At 31.1% G+C, this 16,665-nt stretch overlaps 2 protein-coding genes across 2 annotated transcripts in view; one reads left to right on the top strand and one right to left on the bottom strand.

The window, feature by feature from the left end:
- Positions 1-3,669: 3,669 nt before the first annotated feature.
- On the top strand, positions 3,670-5,721 carry LOC122525299 (alcohol dehydrogenase class-3). The gene is made up of 7 exons (XM_043648014.1): positions 3,670-3,949; positions 4,126-4,369; positions 4,444-4,664; positions 4,741-4,957; positions 5,042-5,172; positions 5,249-5,523; positions 5,611-5,721. The coding sequence occupies exons 1-7, from the start codon at positions 3,929-3,931 to the stop codon at positions 5,633-5,635; spliced, it is 1,134 nt and encodes a 377-aa protein (XP_043503949.1). The 5' UTR covers positions 3,670-3,928; the 3' UTR covers positions 5,636-5,721.
- Positions 5,722-9,920: 4,199 nt separating this feature from the next.
- LOC122525295 (proteoglycan Cow) overlaps positions 9,921-16,665 on the bottom strand; it is a 107,523-nt gene continuing 100,778 nt past the window's right edge. The window contains exons 7-10 of the mRNA XM_043648009.1: positions 11,891-12,095; positions 11,496-11,655; positions 10,709-10,935; positions 9,921-10,367 (exon numbers count right to left, since the gene is read on the bottom strand). Coding sequence (XP_043503944.1) covers positions 10,237-10,367; positions 10,709-10,935; positions 11,496-11,655; positions 11,891-12,095 — 723 coding nt within the window. The 3' untranslated portion in view covers positions 9,921-10,236. The remainder of the gene's footprint in view (positions 10,368-10,708; positions 10,936-11,495; positions 11,656-11,890; positions 12,096-16,665) is intronic.

Here is a 16,665-nt window from a genome sequence, read left to right as displayed (position 1 = left end):
GTGCATCAATGAAGATTTTTCTACTTGCATTGACTGTGTGCAAAGCAGTCTTTGAATTAGTTGTGTAGAATCAGTGATCGGGCGTAAAACAAATTAAAATCAAACGCGAATTAGAATCAGTGTTGTTCGCCGTATAATAAAATTTCGGTTTCGCGATAAGAAACTCATCTATAGTTTCTTATTTTCGTTTATACCGCGTTTTTAGATTCACGCGAGGTGCATCGCCATGGTGCAATTGAATTTCATCCCATTGGAATGCATTGTAAGTATCTATTTTTATTACATTTTATTCGATTTTATTTATATGATTTTGGATTATATTGCAAATAACTTATCGTTTTTTCTATTTTATTTTACAGATATGACGACGGACTTTCTACCTTATCAAAGATGTGGAATGAATTCTTCGATGGATCTTCGATGGATCTTCGATGGATCTTCGATGGATCTTCGGTGGATCTTCGATGGATCTTCGATGGATCTTCGATACTCGCATTCTAAATACTTGCTGCGAAGTAGGAGTGTTTTGGAGCCATCGTAGAACTTCTTATGCCGTGAGTTAAAATTTAAAGTCCCTCCGGTGCTCAATCATGTCGAGGATGAAAGGTCCTAATCGGCACGAGTTACTGGTTGTAATTTTTAAATAAATAGTGAAGCACATGAGTAATTCCTTTCTAGGAGTTACTCATGAAAATTGTATATTATATTGTATATTGTATTGTATATTTTATATTAGTTCAGGATAGGTTTTCTTGTCTCATCGGTTAAATTCATTTAATTAACAGTGCAATCAATTAATGCACTTTCTTTTTTATTACGTGTTTTGTTCGTGGTTAGTAGTGTGAAATCGAGCATTTATTTACTCGTTTTCGTCCAGAAAAGCATGTAATAAATGTCTTACATGCATTGCTTCGTACTTAGTTTATCTAATCGCGATTAATTTTGATATATCGATACTTCGATATTACAAATAAATGAGCAAGAAAACAAACTCATTCGCGACGGATAGATTCTAGCAGTTAAGTGGTGGCTAAAGCCCAGTTCTTTTATTAGAACAGCCAACTTAATGAAAGGAGTCGTCCGAGGTTTTTAAATATATTATATATTAAAAGATATTAAAAGATATTAAAAGTTAATATTTATCAAATAAATTGTAGAGTCCTTAGCCGCTTAGATAAATTTCTATAAAAATGTATTTATGTCTTATGTATATGTGTTTTTAATCATATTTTTTAGATCAGGATTTTCAGCTTCTAATATACTAATCTCCCGTTTCTCCCCCCTATACTTTCTGCGTTCTCATCTATGCCTGTGCCCAGGTGCTACTCGTATAGGTGAGAAACAATTAGTATAGGTTTAGTTTTAAGTTTTTCCCCCTATTGGCGGCTGTCATTGTGCTAGTGATTGCACGTTGTACGTTGCACCTGTGTGTGCGTTTAGGTGTGTGCATTGTACATCGTTTCGCGACACGTAAACCGCGCTTATTATTTTTTAAAGTTATTGAATAAAAATAACTTGTAGAGTCACGTGTACGATACGAACTTTTTTTTTTTTTTTAACAATCGTTTTGCATAGTAGAGTTACCGCATTTATTTGTGGAAACTTTGATATACTCTATATTACTAGTATGCATATACTAGTGTATACTTGTATTTTTGCTGTAGTTTTTTGCTGTAGTTTTTTATGCAATAATCACTAGCCTTGGCAGACGATTACAGCAATCAGTACGTATACCCTTTAGCATATAAGTTTAGAAAACGTGGTTGAACTAGGGTGTCGGAGGTGCCCCGGGGCATGCTCTCTAGTTTAGGCTTTTGCACCCTGGTGGTATGTGAGAGAATCGTGGAGTGAGTGGGTGGGTATGTATGTATATTTGCTCTTTTTAAATATGGGTAATTGGCAGTCAGGTAGCATATTTCTCTGAGTGAATGTGAAAACTTTAATTTTAAGTAGGTAGGATCCAGGATAGGCACTAGGCTTGCTTCCACTCCGGAGTGGAAATTCCGCCTCCTGGTTCATACAGAATTGTTACAATAATTTTTTTTTTATTCATTCTATTATGCTTACTTTGTAAACTTTTTTTGTAACTCTTCTGTAATTTTTATTATGTATCATGAGATTCAAAGGAATTTGCAACGATTTGAAAGATTCATTTCTATTTCGATTCTATCTCGAACGAGATAGAGTCGAACAAATTCGCAAATACTTTGATGAATTTGATACTTAGTTTTAAGTATTATAACTAACACTTCGCACCATCGCGATTTAGTATTTTAAATATTTGATATAATTCAGTATAAAGAATAAATTGAATGAAAATATTGCAAGAAAATGCATAACATTTATTGCTTTATTTATTTCAATTCTATTTTATTTTTTGACATTAAAAGTGCGACGTGTTATTAGGTCATCGATAATTGTCTGCTTGGACATTCGTTTAATTGTGCTCGTGTATATGTTAATGAACTCTAAGTTCATTGATAGTTCACGAGCTTTACTATTGAACAGAAAATGTAAATTAATTTTTAATAATTGAGAATTGGAATTGTAACATAACACAAGTTAATTTGCAAAAGTAGTATGAAAGATCTTATCTTTCTTGCACGTTGAAAATGTCCAATGCAGTTTTCAGGGATGAAGAAAGAAGAGGCTAAATGCCGAAGAGGCTAAGGCCGAAGAGGCCCCCACTTAATTGTGGCTGAAGAGGGCAACTACATAGGCTATTTAGTTATTTTCAAAGGTTCAACAGCAAGTTAGAACTTTTCGAAAATAGCTTTTTAGTCGTATTTTATATTATTGTATTATTTATTTGCTCGTCATTAATTTGTAATTGTAATTGGAGATGATGGACCATTCCATCTCCTTGGCACATCAAATATGTGTGTCATATCGTCCAAAAGATGCATATGTGTTTAGTTAGAGTCAGAAATATTACAATTTTTGTATTATTAAATTTTGAAGCTTAAATAACGTTCGGTAAATATTACAGTAATTTTTCTTTTCTTGTTTCGTCTTTAAAATTTTTCACTTTGATCGTATTTTATGAAATTTGCAATTTTTCTTTTCTATAGAATGCAGTTTAAAAGTATCTCATAATAATTAATAGATATTTTTTTTAGTAACCTAGTATTCTTATTTTTCCTATTTCTTTATCTTATTTATTTTATATAAATGTAAAATCACGCGTTTAAATTTAATTTGATTTGCAACGGTAATTAGAGATTTGGTAAAAAGTAAATAAAGGATTAAATTGAAAAGTGCATCTGCGAATTGGACCACTTATATGTCAGGCTATTGTATCACTTGATTCTATGATTAATATAGTTTTCTTCTTGTTACAGGTGATCATCGTTGGATTTATCATCTAACATTCTGGATTCTTTTTTATTTGAATGGCTTAAATTGCTTCATTTTAAAATAAATATATATATAAATGCATTTCTGAAGGCACACACATGTTTATATATTAAAAATTAAATATAACTATATAAAATTCTATATTATAATATAACTGTACTATATATAGTATCAAAGTATATGTAATATACTATTATATACTATCAATGTATATGTCACATACTATCATATACTATGAAAGAATATTGCATTCTTTCATAGTATTGTACAGTCATCGCATTAAGTATCTACTATCGCCCATTGATGGTCAGGTTAGTAACCGAGATGAATGTGGTTACGCGAAAAGTGGACTTGTGAGCTTGTATGTACTTCTGTCTAGCATTTAAAAGTTGTTAAAAATATGTTATACGCATGCGCAACTACAAATTCAATGTGCTAGCATCACGAATAAAGGTTATAACCTCTGATAACAAGTTCTCTCGATAATACAATAATTAAGGAAAAATAATTTATATAATTAATACTCATTAATTCTTTAAGAAAGTCGTTTTTTACTGAAATAACAACAATTATGGCAGATACAGCAGGAAAGGTAAATTTGTATTCATTTCTAAAATAATAATTAATTATAACCTTTTAAATTGCCGGTATTAAACGTTATTGCTTGCTTGATTGTTTAATTACAATGCATTGATAAACTGAAATTTGAATGTAGCATAATATTGCATAAATTAAAAATATTAAAATCAATATTATTTTCTATGGAAGGTTATTAAATGCAAAGCAGCAGTTGCATGGAAGGCAAAGGAAAAGTTATCGATAGAAGAGATTGAAGTAGCTCCTCCTAAAGCTCATGAAGTACGTGTTAAAATATTATACACTGCTTTGTGTCATACGGATTCTTATACTTTAGAAGGATTAGATCCAGAAGGTATATTTCCATGTATCCTTGGACACGAAGGCAGCGGCATAGTTGAAAGTGTTGGAGAAGGTGTAACCGAGTTCAAACAAGGTACTTATTTCAATAAACTTTTAATTAATATTCTACATAATATCTCTGTTATATATTTGAAATAAAATCTCTAGGCGATCATGTTGTTCCTCTTTACATACCGCAATGTGGAGAATGTAAATTTTGTAAATCACCCAAAACGAATTTGTGCAGTAAAATTCGTGCAACTCAAGGAAAAGGATTAATGCCTGATGGTACGTCTCGTTTCACTTGCAAGGGACAATCAATTGCTCATTTTATGGGTTGTTCTACGTTCTCTGAATATACTGTCGTAGCTGATATTTCCTTGGTAAAGGTAAGATTCTTGATTATTTTAGTTTTATTGTATTTAAACGAATTCGTGTGATTTTATTACTACAGTATTTTTATAGATCGACAGTACTGCGCCATTGGACAAAGTCTGTTTATTAGGATGCGGTATCCCTACTGGATATGGTGCTGTGCTTAACACCGCTAAAGTAGAACCTGGAAGTACGTGTGCCATTTGGGGTCTCGGAGCAGTTGGATTAGCAGCTGCATTTGGCTGTAAAACTGTTGGAGCTTCGCGTATTATTGGGATAGATATTAATCCTAATAAATTTGAGCAAGGTAATTATTATTGAAATAATTCTTTCTATTCGAGTATTTTCGGTTTCATTTATCTAACATAAGTAATTTATTTATGGTTACAAGCTAAAACATTCGGATGTACCGAACTGATCAATCCTAAGGATTATAATAAACCCATTCAAGAAGTTTTGGTAGAGCTCACAGACGGTGGACTTGATTACACATTTGTTTGCGTTGGAAATGTGCAGAGTATGGTGAGTATAAATGATTCCATGTAAATATTCTATATTATATCTAATGCTAATTTTTCTTATAATATTTTTATTATAGCGTGCTGCTTTAGAATCTTGTCATAAAGGATGGGGTATGTCTGTGATTGTTGGCGTAGCTGCTGCCGGTGAAGAAATCAGTACTAGACCATTCCAGTTAGTTACTGGACGCTCATGGACAGGTACTGCCTTTGGTGGTTGGAAATCCAAAGATAGTGTTCCTAAGCTAGTGAACGAATACATGTCTAAGAAATTACTCCTCGATGAATTTATTACTCATAATTTACCATTTGAGCAAATTAACGAAGCTTTCAGTATCTTGCATGCTGGAACATGGTAAGTGTTTAGAAAATATTTATTCAAATTGATGCGTGAGAGATTTCAATGACTTTATCATTTCATTTGAAATTATTTATCTTTCAGCTTGAGAGCGGTTCTCAAATACTAAAGGTATATATATATATTTTATATAATCACATTATTTTTGATGGCATCTATATAGATAGGATATATAAACAATAATTATTAAAAATTATTTCTACATCCACACAGGTTGGTAAGAATTTTATAAATATATACTTAATATATTTCATTGATATTTGCCGCAGTGTTAACTTTACCGATGCGTGTATCTGTCCTCTCTTCCTGCTCCTTGAGCCCTCAACGTCCTCATTCACTTCATAAAAGCAAAACTGTGTTTTATCTTCAAAGCAAGTAACAGGTATTTCCAGCAAAAGGTAACAAATTTCTACAACAATCTTTATTCATAAAGAATTCTTACATTCACATTTACAATACTAACCAAGTGAGATATATTTTAATGGTAGCTTCGAAAAGAAGTAAAAATTCTTTACGGTTCGATCAGGTGCATACCTTAGAAAAATCATCAATCAGCGATCAGGTCATTTACGATGATGATTCTTTTTATTTTTTTATTTTTATTTCTTTTTTTGTTCTTTCCTTTTTCTTTTTTTTTTCTCTCTCATTGTATATAATCAGGTATATACAATAATGCAAGACTTCAGTAAAACTATATATATATTCACGTTCTCGTTTTACGTTAATATTAATTGATCTAGGTCGATAGTTATTACATTAAATCGAGGCGGAATGTAAGTTGCACATAATAGCAGGAAAGAAGAGTATTCGTTAGTTCACACGTTTGTGGACGACCTCTCTTAATCGATTGAATGGCGTTCGTATATATATATATATATTTGTATATGCGTCAATGTATTATTGAAATTTTTGTCGATCAAAGGAGACACGCCATGTTCATTAAGAGACAGCAAATATTTATAAAAATAAAAAAAGAAAAAGAAAGAAAATATAAAATATATATATATATATAATTAATAATAATTTATCCCTCATATATATTTTTTGTAATCGCATTACATCTCAACAATGCATCTTTTGTAAGCGACGAATAATATATTAGATGTAGAAAATTAATTCGGTGCATTTTTAAAAACAAATTTAATATTTATTCAAGGCATCGAATTAATTTCTATACCTAATACAAAATAAATCAAATATACGTTAACACGAATATAATTTTTCTATTTTAATTTCTATGTTCGATAAGTTGAACTTTAGTTTTACAAACCAAAGTATGCGAATACAATGAGAATTAGAGAGTTGAAACGTATTAATTGATAATTAGAAAAGAAGTATACACGTTTTCTTATGCTTTTTTTTTTCTTTTTTTTTTTTAATAAATATGGCGAGTAAAGGACGTTTCTCTTATTTTCTTAAAACACTGCCTTGCTTTTTTTTTTTAGCCCAGGAATGTTTTTTAATCGGAGAGTGTGAGTGAAATGCTCGTTGTAGGCGTTTATAAACTTAATTATTAAGTCCGTTTCTAAATAGGACATTATGTAATAATAACTTGCATTGGCTATTACTACGTAAATTGCCTTCTAAATACTAGGGGCATATTCACATAGTCTCACACCGATATTTCCTCTACAGATATTATATATGTTATTATATACATATACACACATATATATATATATTTATTTATATATACATATATATGTATATAAGTATATTCTATATATCTATTGGTATACAATACGTTCTTTAAGTAAAAGTTTTTTTTTTTTTTTTTTTTTTTTAAGTAAAAATGCTTAGAATTACAGTGAATGCAGATGAATAATCACGACGTTTAAAATTGCTGCTGCTGCTCCTTTTTTTTTTTTTTTTTTTTTTATCTATTACTTGTTGTTCCACTATTGGAAAATAAAATAATATTTCTCGATTACATCGCAGTTTGTCTAACGCGCGCTTTTCTTAACTGTTATTTAAGATGTATGTTTCCTAAAGCATGTATTATTTACATTTACAACCGCACCCAACCGTTATATAATTATATGAATGTAAAATAATTCATTCGAAATACTGCTCAGCGTTTGTTTTCCTTGTTTCTTTGTCGTTAGCGTTTCTTCTTATTAATTACAAAGTTTTCCTAAATATGCAATTAAACGCGGCACAGAGAGACATGCGCGCGTGCTATTACAATAATCGCGTGGTGTTCTCTTTCAAAAAAGGAAAATAAAAAAAAAGAAAAAGAACGGAATTAAATCCATTGTTTATATTCCGTAGAGTAATAAATAAAGCGTGCTAATAATATATCCTTTTTTCTGAGACATTTCATCGTCGTGATTAAACCACATATGGTAAATATATAGTTAGCGAATATGAAATAGGTCGTCGTTTTATTTATTTCTTTGCTTGTTCTGTTACTTGCTGTTGATCTTATTTCCTTTTTTTTTTTTTCGTTTTCATTTTTCTTTTTTTTTTGTTTTAATTATCATTACTCTCTGTTTTTCTTTTCTTTCAACGTCGTATATCTTACATTTAATTTTTCGTAACTCAAGATGGCCACGAGAGAAAGCAACATTATTATATTATAATATAATAATAATCTAAGGTCTATTATAATAATAATAATAAAAAAAAAACAAAATTATAATATATTATTAATATTAATAATAAATAAGCGTGAGAGAAAAAAAAAATCTAACTCTCTTTAATCAACGATTTTTTTATTACTTGTATTACGTTTAAAGATAAACAACTAACTAAGCAAACTATTAGTGTGCAACGGTTAAACGTTCTCTTATTTTTTTAATTTAACTTTCAAATATATAAATACGCGTGTTAGATAATTATTTGTAACTATATCTGATCTCGCTATCCTTCTTCCTTTCGTCGGATTGAATGCATTTATTTATTTGTTCTCTCTCAGCCAACTTGATCTTCTACTTTTATCTGTATATTATCGTAAGTCATAGACAGTATTATTACGTTTATAGACGTTATACATATATATACGTATATACATACATATACGTATATATGTATATATAATATTATTACTATTACTATTATATATTAATGTCGTTAAGCGCTGGCGAATAGAAATTATATATTTATATACTTATATATATATATATTTTTTTTTTGTATATATATATATATGTATATGTATGTATAGCGTGTCCACTTCTTTTTCGTACTTTCTCGTCGAAGGGTTTTACAATATCCCATTTCTAATGGTCTTTTTCTTTTTCTTTTTTTTTTTTGCTGATACCATGTAATAAGAGAGGTGTGTACAGCGTAATGAAATGTTGTCTTCTTTCTCAGCTCTCTCTCTCTCCCTTCCTCCCTCTTTTTCACCCCCCACCTTCTTCACGTTTTAAATTCATTAGCAATTTATTTGATTTGATTTTATTTCTTTTCTTTTCTTTTCTTTTCTGTTATACCTTTGACTTTTATATTCATTATTTTCCACGGTAGTGTGCATTAATTTGTAGACGAATTGTATAAGCGGGGGTGGTGTTTTCTTTTCCCGAAGGAGCATAAATAGACGGAAGTATCATTCGAGTTTCTTTATAGAATAATGGATGTTGTTTTCTTTAATTAAGAAATCAATTCTTTCATTTTGCGACGACGAGAATCTTTATATATCGTATGTATATTGCACAAATTACGTAAGATATTCTATTTGCATCTATCTAATCGTTAGAGGAAAAAAAGGTGTTTACACTTGTTCTTGTTATCTTCTTTTTTTTTTGCAGTTGTTTGTTCGTGTATTTTTATACGTATTATGCAAAAAATTTATAATTTCGTGAAGATCTAAAGGATAAGAGAGAAAGAGAGACAGATATTCGTATATATATATATATTATTTATATAAGCCGTTTTAAAAGATCAAAAAGATTAACACCGGTTGAAACAATTGTACATTGTTTAATACCAAAAAATTCTAAATTAAAAAATAAAAAATAAAAAAAGAAGAAGAAATTTATTCAACAATTAGACTTTTAACACCGTTTAAAAATGAAATATAAATTACAATGACCGAGAGAGAGAGAGAGAGATAGATGAGTACTATAATATGATGATGCATTGAATGAATATATTATAATAATTTACGAATTGTTCATACGTTTGGTTTTTTTTCTTTCTATAGAGATAATTGGTTTGATAAATGAAGCGGCTTATATAAAGATATGACAAGACAAATGTAATAATAATAATAATAATAATAATAATCTCTCTAATATTTTAGAGCAAACCACTGTCGTAGAACGAATGAAATAGTTTAATCAAATGATGCGTGCTTCTTTCGTTGCTTTCTAATTCAATTTAGGCTCACCTTCGTTATTTCAGATTATAAATAGAGCCTTTCTTTTTTTCTCTTCTTCTTCTTCTTCTTCTTATCCTTTAAATTAACTTTTTATTTCTTTTCTTTTAACGACATCTTAGATCTTAAAGTCAATGGACAAATAGACCGGCAACACAATCCGCGAGAAAGGAATTGCTCATGTGATTACAAAGTACTACACAAATATCATCATCATCATCATCATCATCATTATCATTATCATCATCATCATCATCACGTTTATGCATGTTACTCAGCGCTGCTGTTCCCTTTTTTCTTCTTTCTACCCTACACAACACGACTTGCCATATTATTATAGCTCATCTTGCATCTTCTTTCTCTGTTATTCTACGCGTTGTCGATCGATCTACCTAAAAATCTAACGGTTGATCGGCCGAACCTTCAAGATCCTGAGTTGAATCCGTACCACCATCCTCGTCGTCGTCCAAATCAACGCTGTTCGTTTTCAGGCCGCCATTGCTGATCTTGTTCACGATTGTGTCTATGGAGACATTTTTATTGATTAGATCTACTTCTTTTTTTTTTATCTAAATAATTGAAAAATCGATCGCAGAAGTATACAACGAGGATAAAATACACGGAATGTTTCAGAAAAGAAAATATAATAAACAAAATTTAAACAATTTGTCATATTCGATTTGAAAGAATTATTTAATCGTTGGCATCCCATTAAAATGTTTCTGAATGTTCAAATATATAAAATCTATTATCGTTTGAATTCTAATTAATTGTAAAATACATTCCTTGTGTTTTTCTTTTTTGTTCTTCTCTTTGTACACATTTAAAATTGTTATAATGCGTTTTATTGGAGAATACACTTACCGCAATCAGGTTTTGTACCACGAGTTCTGGTACCAGCAAATTCAACACCATGAGGATCGACGCACCAGCAAAGGCCAAGTCCTCGGTGACACTGAGTGCTTCGATAATATCCTCTGGAATCGCATGCTGGTGCTACTTCTAATGGTGATCGTCTGCGTACTGCAGCACAGGGTCGTTCAGCTTTAGCAAAACAACCGCACCATTCCATACCGCTCACAAAAATATCGCTGTAAATAATAAATAAATATATAAAAATGCGCGTGTGTACGTAAGATACGTGGGTATCATGTATGTATGTATGTATGTATGTATGTATGCACGTATGTGTTTATATTTGTATATGTACATCGTTTTGCTAAACGAGATCGGCTTTGGTTTTTACAACCAATGTATTTATATTTGCACACGATACTTTTCCAATCGAACGATCGAAAATATTTTCATTTAACGTACTACTTTTTTCTTTTTTATTTTTTACATTTATTGTCCTATCGTTTTACACGATGTAAATACATCCACAATGGTCACAATCAATACAAGTAAGCCACAAACAAAAATTCAATACAATGATTCCGCGTGTGTTTTGCACGATAATCGTAAAGATGGTAATAAAAAGAAAAAAAAAAGATAAAACAAACGTTCGAATGGAAAATGTTCGTCGGTGAAAATTATTTTGTACCTCTTTTACAATTACACGCGTTGTTGGTTTTTTTTTTTTATATCGATCAGATAGGAATTGGTGGTGGAAGAAAAAAAAAAAACTGACTTGACTTGAATTTCTTTTTACCCGTCAGTGTCGCAACTATCGAGGAAAGGTTTTAGGCATGGCTCGTTCTGATCGTGTTCCAATCCGTAAAGTTCAGAAAGCGAGATCCTGCCATCGCTATCGCTGTCCAAATGTCCAAACATCCACCTTACTTCGCTTTGGCAAGGGATTGGGAAATGACCTGAAGATTAACCCAAAATATATATTAGGATCGTAAAATGTGTTAGATAGAAGATAGAGATAGAAGAAAAGTTGGATGTTTCTTTATTATCAAAATAACTTTCATCAAAATAACTTTATTTCTCCCCTTATTTTCTTTTTCTTTTCTTTTCTTTTCTTTTCATTTCTTTTTATTTTATTTTCTTGTGAAAGAGAATGAAAGATATAAATTTTGAGATACGAGGGATAATACCCACCTATGGGCTTAGGATGTTGTCGACGATGTTTCGCATCTGCCATTACGACCGAGAACCAATCCAAAAGTCGATTAGCCATTGCTGGTTTTGACGACGGTGGACAATCCGTGTTATAAGTTGATTTCATCGGTGATGATACTGATTTTTCCATAACTTCGTTACTCAATAAATGTTTATCGTCGTATCTGTTGGCCGATGCGAGAGTCTACGAAACCAAATTCATTTTACATATTTAAGTACGTCCTATAGAAATAAATTGTAACATATATATATATATATATATATATTATTATATATTTCATGTATCTTCTATATTCATGCTGTTAATTTCATATCGCTGTGCGCGCGCATCGTAAAAAATTTACTCTCATAATTTTTTTTTCCACAAACGCGATCAAAAAGAAGTCTAACTTCGAAAAAAGATAAACGAGATTATAAACAGGACAGATACGATTTCAAACGTTTCTTTTCTCTCGTGCAAATCTATTGGAAGGGAGGGGGCGGAGGGGGAGAAAAAATCAAACAAGCATTTCCCTATAATGAAATTCATGAAGAAAGAAGAAAGAGGAGGAAGAAGAAGAAGAAGAAGAAGAAAAAAGAAAGAAGACAGATCGAGAAAAAGCAAACAGAGAATCGCCTTTTCGTTTTCGAAGCGCGTTCGAACTTCTCGTCTCATTCTCGGTCCCCCTTCATATTGTCTCTCGCTCGGTATGCAAATAAAATGCAAATACGTTTTCGCATAACGAGCAGGATGAGTGTCTTTCGAGTGTGGAATTCTCCTCTCGACGTCCGATTGATCGAACTATAACAGCCACAAGGATGGCATACGTATTTTCGAAAGGTTCCCCCTGACTAGCCAGCAGAGAGACCCCTCCTCCTCTTCCAACCCCCTCCGTCTTTCCATCGATCCAACCCAAGAGCGAATCAGAGAAAGACAGGGATACGGTCAAAGAGAATGAAACAGAGACAGAGAAACCGACGGTACATACAAACACATAGAGAAAGAGAGAGAGAGAGAGAGAACGTATAAATGTGTGTTGTACGTGTGTGTTAGAAAGTGCGCATAAATGCAGATATATAAATGTGTGAGAGAGAGAGAGGTCGTATGAATATGTGTGAGTTTGTGTCGGGGAGAGACTAATTAGATGTATTAGTAAAAGAACAAGAGAGAGAGAGAGAATACATGTATATGTTCCGTGTATACGAGTATGCGTATTAGAGAGAGAATAATTGGATGTATAAGTATGTGTGAAGGAGTGAGAGAAAGAGAGAGGGAAGGAATATAGATGTGTGTGTGTGTGTCTATGTTTGAGAAATAAAAGGAATAAAAGCATCATAACGTTCCTAACAAGATAAAATATAGCAAAGGCTAAGAGACTCGTAATAATGTTAGTGCAAGAGGAGAAAATTGGTAAGATGAGAAAGTAAAAGGAAAAAAGGTAACGAGGTAGGAGAAAAGGATAAAGATGGAAAGAGATAAAGAGAGAAGGACAATGTGTGATTCATAACATGACAAGGATAGTAGCTCGGCAAACTATCTGAAGCTAAAATAAACCTTACTTAAATTGTACCACGTGCGACAACTGATATTGCAAGGTTTATATCCTATATAATGTTAAACTAATCCTAGGAAATCCTAAGACCCCTTTCCTATGGGATCTAAAGTTTCGATGATTAAACGCGATTCCTTTCTGTGAAATGAGAAAATTAATCCCTTCGACTATGAGTTCCCAGTTATTTCGTTCTTTCTTTTTTTCTTTTCCTTTTTTTTTCTTTTTTTTTCTTTTTTGGTCATTAATATTATTATATGTTGTTGTTGTGTTGTTATTGTTGTTGTGTTTGTTGTTCTGGTACAAGAGATATAATAATACAAATTTAAAAAATTGGGGAAAAGATGAAAAGAGGGAAAGGAGTTGTGTGTCGCTTTGAACGACAAAAGGGGTCCGTTGAATGTTAAATTATTAGAAAGCATGAAATTATAACGAATTTAAAACGTTCAAACCACCTTTTCTCCCCGAGAAAAAGAGATAAAGAAATAACTACGGTGCAACGGCGTTATATCCTGGAATTTTATGACGTTACCACCACCGAGCGCAGGAAGGATTACAGGAAACAAAACAAAAAAAGAAAAAAAAAGGAAATATTTTTGCGAATTACATGCACGTCGTTACCTGGTGTTAACTGAAAAAGAATAAAACAAAGGATAACTTGGTAAAATAATAAAACAAGGAATAAAACAACAAACAAAGGGATACAATGAATAATGAAAAAATGGACGAATACGTATTACCATTGAACGTGTGTTGTATTAGCACAAATTTTAAATTTAAATAATAATTCTTACTTCATACACCGCTAGATGGCAACACCCGTACGTTCGCTCTGTTTTAAGTTTATACTACTTTAACCATACTACTACTAAATACCTACTACTATCATTTTCTTTATTTTCTTTTAATTATATCGTTAATTATTTATTATGGAAACAAATTCCCTAATTTTGTCTCTTTTCTTCCTCGATTAAATATCATTTTCGTACATTCGATGTTATAAGTTTCGGATTATTACACTTATATTCAGTTCTAAATTCAGTCAGACCATTGAAATTAAATTACTATTGTAAGGAGTTGCAGGAGCGAAACGCGACAGTCATATATATATATATATACAAACATATACATGTATACATGTATTCATATATATATATATATATATATATACTGCATAAAAGCTGCAACGCTTGCCACAGCTTTAATGGTCATCGTTGTAACGAGCAAATGCTTTCTAGAATGGCATTCTTCGTAGATCTCTATGTACATACAAGTTTTCAAAATGACTCGACGAATTTCTCTATTTCGTGAAATATATTTAAATTCAACCCCGGTCCTCTCGAATTACCGTCATTTGCATGAAAACGTTATAATAAAATTTGTCAAATAAAACTATCGTTAATAATAATTAATAATAATAATAATAATAATAATAATAATAATAATAATAATAATACTGAATTCAATCTAGCCAGGAATAATCATAAAAATCAAATGACAATATTCAAATTTTATGATCCAAACTAGAATGGGGAACGGTTCTTTATTACCAAAGATATAAAATATTAGAAAGAGAGAGATAGTAGAAAAAAAGAATAATCCGATGAAAAGATCGAAAGAGATGCGTTGACGCAATAAAATATCTGGTAATAAAGAACCTAAGTCTCCTTCATATTTTTAACGATTTTCGTACGATCCTTTACTACTACCACTAACACATTTAGTGCACCACCAGGAAGCACCAGTACCTTAACATTGGCTGCTGTCGTAGGGATTTTTAGAATGGTGGATTATATCCAATAAAGTTGTCGATATGGTAGGAAGAACCTTCCGAATTTTCTATTAAAATTCGTCGAAAATACGAAAAATATGAGAAAAGCTAATCTTATATATATTCTCTCTTTCTCTCTCTCTCTCTCTCTCTCTCTCTCTTACTTTTTTATTTTTATACGTCCCATGACAATTTCCCTTATTTGAATATCTTACGAGCGCATGTAAAAGATACGTGACGTAAAAAGATGAGTTTCTTTATAATTTATAACATTTCATAATAGATTTATAATATTTATTTCTATTACGAAATGGTTGGGAACATGGTTCGTAGAATTGAATTTTTGTGTTAGATAATATTTATAATTATTATAATATTATTTTATTATTATTATTATTATTATTATATTATATATTAATTAAGTTAATAATATTTTCGATGAAATGAATTAATCACTTATCATCGTTCTTATCTTACCTATTGTATCTGATGATATTTTTAAATGACAGAACCAATTAAAATTGGTCATACTCTTATATACATTAAATACGAAGGACGACATTTAGAACTTAGGAGTATAGTAATAAATGAGAAGAAGAAATGTATATACATCTATAGAAGAATGGAAAAGTTAATTCACGTGTTCCTTTGTACATTTCATGAGATTCTACGTCACAAGGCGAATACGAAACTGAATAACTATTAATTACCACAGAGTGGAGGAATAATTTAACGAACTTCCTTGGATTCATTCTGAACTGATCCGAGAAGCTCGATTCAGAATACGTCTGTTCTAAACCTCTCTTTCTCTCCCTTTCTTACTCATACTCTTCTTCTTCTTCTTCTTCTTCTTTTTCTTTTTATTTTTCTTTTTTTCTTCTCTTCTCTTCTCTTCTCTTTTCTCTACTGATCCTTTCACGAGCTCAGAAGCATCCAACCCAACTTCATGGAAATGAGATAACCGAATGGAGACGCCGTTAGAAAACTTAAATTACTTATCCGTCACCGGTGACCAAAAGTACCAACCAGTCGATTCTTATTCTTCGAAAGAAAATAGAAGAATAAAAAGTGATAGGAAAAATATTCGAAGGGAAAAAAAATTTGAAAAGAATCTTGAAAAGTACTTTTTATCTCATCGATTATTTTTCACACCTTTCTCTCCTACTCGCGTAAAAGCAAGCAAGCAAGCAAACATATATTTTTTATAATATAATGTAAATAAATAAATAAAAAAAAAAAGAAAAAATACGCAGATTCCCCAACGTTATCGCTCAACCAATAAATTTTGTCCACCTCGATAGAGAAAAAAAAAAAAGAAAAGAAAATAAAATAAAAAAAAGACAAAGATTGGAAAAGAGGATGAAGAAAGGAATCATTATTATTCCTGCACAATAACGTCAATCGATGTTCCAGAATCATGTTGAATAATATAGCAAAGTTCTATTCTAACCCAT

Source organism: Polistes fuscatus, unplaced genomic scaffold, assembly GCF_010416935.1.
Source record: "Polistes fuscatus isolate 324 unplaced genomic scaffold, CU_Pfus_HIC Scaffold9, whole genome shotgun sequence".
Lineage (NCBI taxonomy): Eukaryota > Metazoa > Arthropoda > Insecta > Hymenoptera > Vespidae > Polistes > Polistes fuscatus.
Note: the sequence above shows the minus strand (reverse complement) of the source record. Positions and strands in the feature narration are given on the sequence as shown.